This window comes from Geospiza fortis, unplaced genomic scaffold (assembly GCF_000277835.1).
Source record: "Geospiza fortis unplaced genomic scaffold, GeoFor_1.0 scaffold47, whole genome shotgun sequence".
NCBI classification, from domain to species: domain Eukaryota; kingdom Metazoa; phylum Chordata; class Aves; order Passeriformes; family Thraupidae; genus Geospiza; species Geospiza fortis.
Window position 1 is genome coordinate 161,234 of NW_005054569.1, and position 8,835 is coordinate 170,068.

Here is an 8,835-nt window from a genome sequence, read left to right on the forward strand (position 1 = left end):
GCAAGGCCTTCTGCTGACTCTGGGTTTGGGGAAGTGTTGGTGCTCGCCAGGATTTCCTCACTCCTGCACGCATCCTTGCTGTGCCCGGGGAGCAGACACAATTTGCATTGCTAAACACCCCTCCAAAGCTCAGCTGGTTTTCTTTGGGAGTAGCTCTCCAGTAAGGCACATCCCTTATCTCTTTTGTTTTCTTACTGCAACACCTCACAGTTGGGATTTTTTGGTCTCCCTAAGAATAAGATCTGGTGTGGGGTACTGAGACGGGTGGGTGCAGGATGACAAGATGTTTGCTAAGCTCTTCTGGCCCGTGTGTGACACCTTTGGCTGCACCCAGCCCCAGCTGCCCTCAGCTGTGGCAGGGCTGCCCCCAGAGCCCCAGTTTTGTGGGGGCTGGATGTGCTGTGTGTCAGAATGCTGACACACACCACGTGTTACTGACACCTCTCTCCTTCTGCTTTCAGAGCTGGCCTATGACCTGGACATGGATGACATCTCTGCAAATAAGCAGCTCCTGAATCAGCACAGCAAGGATGGTGCTGCAGGCCCCAGCAGCGACCCTGGGAGTGCAGCCACCCACCCTAGTCCTGCTGCTGGCATTGCCCTGGTCCTCCTGATGCTGCTGTGCCACCAGCCGTGAGCACTGCTGGTGGCATCACTCCGTGTCTCTCCATGCCTTTTTTTCTGAGGAAGATATTTGGAACCTCTTCTGAACTATATGCACATTTCCAAAAACAGGACAAATGCCCTGAGTCAGTTTTTCAAGACTCTTCACAGAAAAAAAACCCCAAATTTAAAAAAGTGTTGGTTCATGGCAAACTAGTAAATATCTAACAGTGCTTTTTAAAGATAATCCTGTTAAATATAAGCAGGTTCATAGTAAATTGTGTTCTTCACAGTTTTTGAACACTGAGGTCTCCCTTGCTGTTAAGGTGAAGACCATATTTCATTTTGAGTTGTTCAAACATGCATGGGGTACAGAACACCTATGGTTTATGAAATACTCTCAGCAAATATCATACCCCTGATTCCTAAGTTGACTTAATACAGATTTTTTCTGTAGTTCAACCGGTTTTTGTACTTACTCCAAATTCAAGTCTCACCCCTGGGAATCTGGTCAGGACATAACAGAGAGCATGTGAAGACAGGGGAGAGAGAAGATCAGACACTTGGCAGGAGGAAAGATGCTGTGGAAGAGGAGCTGTCCTGCCCTGGGACTGTGGTGAAGATCTGCTCCCCTGGGCACAAAGCCCACCTGCACCATGGCAAGTTGCGGGTGATTTTGCTGCTCACCCCCCAGCCAGGTCCTGAAGCCCTTCAGTGCAGCTGGCTGATCCCCACCAGCATCCTTGTGGCACATGCAACAACCTGGCTTCATTCTTCAGAAGTGAAGCACCTCCTTTCCCACGGGAAACCTGCAAGCACAGCCCCAGCCAAAGGAGCAGCAGCGGGGATGTACACACTGTGCTCTGCAGGGTGAACAATGACTGGCCAACGTGCTGTGCTGTGAAAGGGGAAAAGAAAAGGATTTACAGCCTTTTACAGGAGCCTGAGGCAGATGAGACTCTTACTCATGTGTTTCTTTGCATGTTCCTTTACGTAAGCTATCTCTAAAATAAAGATTGGTTGCTCTCTAAGTGGTGCCCTGGCAGTCAGCTCCCATGAGTGTGAGACAGCAGCCTGTGCTGTGCTGGAGTGGGCAGCCTGGGGACACCAACTGTGCCCAGCTCAGGGACACCAGGACTTGGCTTGGTCTGATTCAGTGAATGGGCTGTGTTTGGTTTGGTTTCCGGCCAAGATGGTTGCGTATTTCTGTTTAAGATCTGCCTTTACTAGAGTGTTTCTATCTGCAGTATCTTAAGCTGCAGCATGTGCACGTACGTGTGCATACACCCCCTCACACACACGTGCATGCTTCAAATATTTGTGTGCATCAGGCCTCTTTTACAGCAGCTTTATGTTTAGGGGAAAGTAGATAATTCTAAACCATGCAGTCAGATGGTTTGGAGAGTGGAAACTTTACCCAGTCTAAGTGGTGGGGCTGACCTGTCTGACTCTGATTTGAAGCCTTGGGATTGTGTGAATTGCTTTGGGTTTGTGGCAGAAGGAGAGATGATTGTTGCTCCACTCCTCTGCATGGAGATGTTAACTCACTGTTCACTGCTCCTGATGCAAAGGAGCAGATCTGGGCTAACCCGTGGCATGACCTGATGGTTAATTGCTGGAGAGCTGTCCCCAGGGTTTCAGAATCCTCATGTCCCATCCACACCAGGGTGAGTGCTGGGGGTGTTTGGGCAGTGGTGGTGACATTAGGTATTCCTGTAAGGGCTGATTTTTTGCATCCATGCACTGTGATGTGGTTTTGTATTTTACAGGTTTTTGTATTTTATATTTTCCATGTTCACAAACCAAACTGCAATCCTCTCTGTCTCTTGGGACTGTGCTTTGACCCCTGGGTCAGAAGGGTCCTGGTGCATGGGGCAGTGCAAGGGAGAGCCAATGGTGGTGCTGGCAGAGGCTTTTCTTCACCTTCCTGCTGCTCAGCTCTTGTTCTGGCCCAGCTCCTCACACCATCCCAGCTCTCTGTGCTGCAGCTGGCTGAGCCCCTGAGCCTCTGCTCCACCAAAGGGAATTTTTTATTAGCGCCACTTGAATTTGAATCACTTCTTCCCTTCTGATCATTTTCCTTTCATCCCCTGGGAGTGCTGGGGGTGGAAGTGGGCTGCTGGGTTTGTTCAGAGATGATGTGCTGCCTCTGCCTCGCCAGGTATTGCTGCTACCAGTGCAGGGACATCATCTCCTCTAATATTATGTCAGAAATGTTCTGTGTGCTGCTGCTTCCTTAGATAAGCAGCAGGATGGGAGGGGGGCAGCAGTTTTTCAGTACAAGTCCAGTGTGTTTTCCCTCTGAGGAGCTGGCGTGGGCTGTGCCTGGCTGTGTCTCACAAAGCCTGGTGGGTTCTCCCACGTGCATCACCACAGTGTGATGCTGGTGCTTCTCAGCAGAAGACCCCTCTGAGGCACGCTGAGCCTGGTTTCCCTTTGCTGTTTAGCAAAGCTGTGCTTGCTGGAGACTTTGTTATGATCAGAGATCACAAAAAACAGCCTTTGAGCCTACTACCTGCCAAGTTTATAAAATAACAGATTTTAGCCTGAAAAAGCAGCTGTTGAGTTTTCCCCTGCCCTGGGTTTGTGCACATGTTTTAACAGGGGGTTTGCAAGGAATGCCCTGGCCACCGAGGTGGAATAGAGCTGGTGTTCAGTTTTGGGCAGTGTTTCATTCCCATCATGTTTTTCTACACCATTTCTGTGTACTGTGACCTGCCTTGCCATGGGATGGGGCCCCTCTATCAGGAGATGGGCACTGTCACCTCCCCTGTGCATGTGGTACCTGGAGCTCCAAACCTTGTCCCAGGGCAGGCAGGTTTAACTGCTAATACACAGTTGAGATTATTTCAATTTTTATCATTATTGATATTATTATATATTATTAATGAGTGTACATATCTCATATATATCACATGTTTATTTGTGTCAAGGTGGAGGAGGGCTTGAGCTGCTGGCAGGTGCCAGGGCTGGAGCTCAGCTGTGCACACAGCACCATGATAACACAGGGATGTCAATTCAACACCAGTGGTGGCCACTTCTGACCTGCAAGGTGTCACCAGAGTAAATACCTGGGGTTTTAGCTGAATAGAGGAATTTATGGCATGAAGGTGCTTCTGGGAGGGAAAAAACAAACAATAGAACAACTCCTGTTCAGATAATTTTTAGCTTTGTGATGAAACCCAGGGCCAGTCCTGAGCTGTTGCTGACTGCAGTCTCCCTGTGCAGAGCTGTGGGCTCCTTGGTGCAGCTGCCAGCAGTGTCCCAGCGCTGCCTTGCGGCCTTGGGACCTTGTGCTGGCACCAGATAAAGGCCTGGCAACCTTGGCAATGTTTCCAGTCTCAGGTGGTTGAGCCCTCACTCCTGCCAGCCAACCTTGGTGCTTCCTGGCCACTTCTGCAGCTCCTGTAAGCTCCACTCACAGCAGTGGGGTGGCAGGAGCCTGCTGGCCCCATCCCATGTGAGCAGCATCACCCCTCGTGCATTCTGCAAAATAAAAAACTGCATTAAAGCTAAAACTGCATCCCTGGAGGGGTTTGCAAGCAGCCTTTAAAAGGTGATGAAGCCAACACCTTTCCCTGTGTCTGAGGGTGGTGATGAGATGCAAACATGTGCTTAGCATGTGGAATGTATTTCTGCACTAAGCACGCATCAAATTATAATTTAAAACCAAAATATTTTTGTTGGATGGGAAGTTCCAGTTCATTAATCAATTGACTAATAGTTTAGTGCTGGAATGGTAAAATCTAACACACTGAACAGCTGCTGGAAACAGCTGGTGCTCACGGCTCATGCTGTTTGGGAAAGTGAAATCTAAAGTGTCTCAGTTTCGTTTTTCAGGGAGATTTTCAGAATTCCTCATTTGTCTCCATGAGCAAAGCCCTCAGGCTCTCTGGAGCATGGGCCTAACAAGGATCCAGGGCTGGATTCACTGGAGCTTCCAAGTGAAATAAATGCCCCTTGCATGGAGGATGCAGAGAGCCCCATCAGAGACCTGGCAGCTGGACATGTTCCTGTGGGTCAGCAGAAGGGGGACACCTGCAATCCTGTGCTCTCAGGTATTCTGATTTGCTTTTCAGTCCAAACTGGTGCATGCTGAGCTATGGGCACAGCAAGGGAGATGCCACCAACCAGAAGGGCACTTTGCAGCCTTGGAGGGTGCTGTGCACAGCTCAGGGTCCTGTTGTGGGGCAGGCTGGGGCTGCTGTGCTGGGAGGGAGGAGGTGACTCTCTTGCCTGGCTCCTGCTCTGCCTTGTTGGCAGCTGCTGGTCCATGCTGAGCTGGGTAGGAGGTGGTGGTGGGCAAGAGGCACTGAGGGAGCAGGGAGACAAGCAGGCTGCAGCAGGGACCACACAGGGGATGGTGCATAAGTCTCTAAAGTAAAATGAAACCACTCAAACACTGAAAATGCTCCAAACAGCCAGGTGTGCTGCTGAGACATCTCCTTGCCATGCTGGAGCCCACAGCTCAGGGGTGGGACTGGCCAAGCCCACCAGACCAGTCCTGCCCTGCAGGCTCTCCAGCTCCCCTTGGGTAAAGCAGCCCAGGAATATCCTTTGGTTCCCAAACACTTGGGTGCCTTGGTGGGAATTGACCTTTCCAGCAGTACTGCAGCTTAATGATTGACAAGTGCTGCTAAAGCTTTACCAGATCACACACCACACCCCCTAGAAACAGGTGGCCATTCTCAGAAACCCAGAGATTTTTAAGTTTGAGCTCCACAGCTGGGGGTGGCTCAGCTGGGCACCAGGAAAATCACAAATTCTCCCAGTATTTTATAAGTAGTTAGGTTTGCAGGTACTGGGGGAATGAAATCAGCAGCCAGAAGGGAATGGGATGAAAAACTGTGACATTGGAGGAGGCTTGCTGGTCCTTAGTGTTGGAATTTGGGTTTTCTCTCAGGGACATGGTGAAGGTCCCTATATGAAGAAAAAAAGGTGGATTTTGTTCAGCTCCAGCCTGTGGCTTGCTCATGGGAAACCTCCCTAAGAAGTAAAAGTGGGGGGAGAAAAGCAACCCAAACCCACAAACAACCCCCTAAATAATCCTGTCAAAATGTTACTAAGGGCATTCCCTGGAGATGAGGTAACTGAAATTTTGGCATAGGAAGATGAAGCACTGTGGCATGTTTATACAGTCAGCAAATTTACTGCCTTCAAAAAGAAACCCCAGAAAAGCAGTGGGTATTAATCAAATATCATTTATTTTGTCAAACATTGTATCCTTTTGAAAGTAAACATCTTGGTGTTGTTTTGCTGAGAGCGTGCAGGATCTGAAGCGCACGGCCGTGCTTGGGGCTGCAGAGTGATGCATCCCACAGTCCCTCCTGACAGATAAAGCCATTCCCTGCAAAGCCCTCATGGCCAGCTCCTGAACCATGAACCATGTGCCAGCACTGCAGCCCAGAGGGTTTGGAGAGGGGGAAATCCTTCTTGCTGGTGTGGGGTTTTTCCCCCTGGGCACTGTGTGATGTGGTGGGTACCCGAGAGCACTTTGTGGGGAAGGAAGGGCCCCACTAGAGATTATTCAGCATTGTTTCAAATGCTCCTTGGTGGCCACAGGGAGAAGGAACACTTCTCCCAAGTGATCCAGCACATTACCAGTGTTGAAAACCAGATTTTTCATAGCAGAAGTACAGATTTAGCCTCAACCTCCCAGTTTACTCGCTGTCTTCTCCCTTGTAGGAGCCCAGCAGAGACCTCAGGAACTTCTTGCAACGAGTCAACACATTTAGGGATCTCTGACATTTGTTTTTGTTTGCTTTCACTGCCTTCTCTGCTGTTATTATTTCAATGTGCAAAGATGCTGCACATCCAGAAAGGAAATCACTGCTGGATCCAAGCAGCACAACCATCAGCTCCAGCTCTCTGCAGGCTAATCACTAGAAAGAAGTGGAAAGCCTGCCTGTAGCAGCCTGTGTCCCTTCAGTGTCATATTATATTACCATCCACCATGTTAGCAAATGGGAAAATAAACATGAGCTGGATAGCAAAGCAAGAGGCTGTTTAATTACAGATGTGAAGAAGAATGACGTTTGTGTACATTCCACCCAGAAGTGGATTAAAGCAGTGACCTTTCCTGTGGTGTGAAACGGGTTTGTTGTGGAGTGCAGGCATCTCGTGTCACTTCCAGATCTGCCAGACATTTTGTTGCCCCTGTTGTTTATGGTTAACATTGGATGATGTCTCTTGAATCTGAATCTCAGCAGCTGACAGCATTTTCTGAGAACTTGTCATCTGGACTCCATCTAGCAAAATTCCGGGTATTGGGTGTATTTGTTCCCATTTGATGGAAAAACAAAGTTTTATGGAAAAAAAAAAAAAGTAAAGGGAGAATTGGTGGCATTTGTGACTCATGATGTTGAGCTGAAACTTGTGGAACAATACAGGATTTGGCCCAGGGTCCCAGACCCTTGGTGCAAGTTCCTGCTATTGCCTGACACCGTGTGTGGGATAAACATCTCCTGAATGTGGTAACCAGCATGGACACTTGGCCATGGCAGTGCCACAGAGCCATCCGGGCTGGCTTTGCTGTGCTCAGCCTCCTGTGACCACATCAGAGGAGGGGAATACCATTTCCAGCCCACCAAAGTACCAATATCTTCCTTTCATGAATCATTCTAGCAGGGCCCTTGCTCCAGATTCTTGATTGTTCTGCTCATGACAAGGATGACAGAACAGGAGGGCAAGGAAGGGGATTTTTTCCACTGGTGTCACCAGCCTTGGTGGTGTGGAAGCTCCTGCAAAGGATCTGCTCATCACCTTGCTGATTCTGCAGCCCAGGCTGGGCACTGCCCCCTGAGTGGCCGTGGCAGCCCCTGCCCGTGCTGCCAGCGAATGCTGGGGGCTCAGAGCGCCAGGCTGGGCAGCGTGGGGCAGGGAGATGCTGTTTGTGGAGGAGTAAAGGCACTAATTGGCCTGGTTAATTGCAGGGAGGGTCAGATCAGGCTCATTCTGCACACTCGCTCAAACCTCTGTGCAGTTTCCGTGCTTCTTGCCTGAAATCTGTTTTTACAGCCTTTGAAGAGTGATCATTTTAAGCATGATATAGACAGATCATTTAATTATTTTTAAGGAGACTGATTGATCCCACTGCCTGATGGGCTGCCAGACTCCATCCCTGGTGACTGTCTGGCAGAAGCTCCTGGTTATTGTGGTCTTGACCTGCTAATCCAATCTCTAAAGGAATAACTCAAGATCCTGATGTTCCTGTCTGCTGACTGTGGGATAAGTGGATTCCCCTTTTACCACCTCTTTTACACAGCCTCACATGGCATTTTGGTTAAGGTTCTGCTCCTGATCTTGTTGCTGACAGCGTGGGATGGGCGTGTGGATGGTTTGCAGGGCTGTGGGAGTGCCTGGATGGGCTCTGGGCTGCTGCGCAGGGATTTCCCTGAGCCCCTGTTTGTTCTGTTATCACCGTGAAGCCCAAGGGAAGAGCTGGCTGCAGGAGCAGGGCAGTGAAATCTCTGCCGCCGGAGGTGCAGGGGAAGGTCAGAGCAAGCCATGGCCAGAGGGTTTTCCAGAGGGTGTCTGGAGCGTGCAGGAGGGACGAGGGAATGCTCTGCATATGTCAGCCCAGCCAAACCTGCTCTGCCTCTTTTAAGGGGTCTCCACCGATGTTTCCTGTCCCTGTACCTGCAGTTTGTGGTGCTCCATCCCAAAATAGCCATGGTTAGACAAAGTGTTAAAACATAATTGGCTCAGTGTTGCTGAATGTGATGAGCCCTGAGATTGCTCACAAAGTGGGAAGGTGCTGATGCTTCACCTCCTCTCATGTTCCCATGCTCTTTTTTCCCCTCAGCCTCCTCTCTTCCACAGGGTCCTGGGCAGGTACATACCAATGGTGATGCCCAGGTTAATTAAACCCTTTGTTTTTATATTTTTTTCCACTTGAAAGTGTCCCTCAGAGAGAGGCCAGATGCTCCTGCTTTTGAAGCATAGTTCTTCTGGGGGCTGAGACCATCCCCTACCCCAGCACTGCTGTCATAGGGCACAGCTTTCTGCACAACTCACCTCTGGCAAGACACAGACTGAGGCTGCACCATGTGCCAGCAAAGGAGGAGCCCATTCTGCACCAGGTCCTGCAGTTGAGATGTGGCTTAGGTGACTTAGGAGCAAATCTGTGTCTCTGGGACATGTGTGCCAGCTAACAGGCTCTGGGAAAAAAACACCCATAGGAGCTGGTGTCATTGTAAATGTCACAGTATTGTTATCCCAGCAGTGGCAGAG

General features: G+C 49.7%; 1 protein-coding gene across 1 annotated transcript in view; it reads left to right on the forward strand.

The window, feature by feature from the left end:
- Nucleotides 1–1,634, forward strand: part of GPC3 (glypican 3) — a gene marked incomplete at its 5' end in the record, with an annotated part of 133,846 nt that extends 132,212 nt beyond the window's left edge. The window contains one exon of the mRNA XM_005429706.2: nucleotides 462–1,634. Coding sequence (XP_005429763.2) covers nucleotides 462–637 — 176 coding nt within the window. The remainder of the gene's footprint in view (nucleotides 1–461) is intronic.
- Between the last annotated feature and the right edge of the window lie 7,201 nt (nucleotides 1,635–8,835).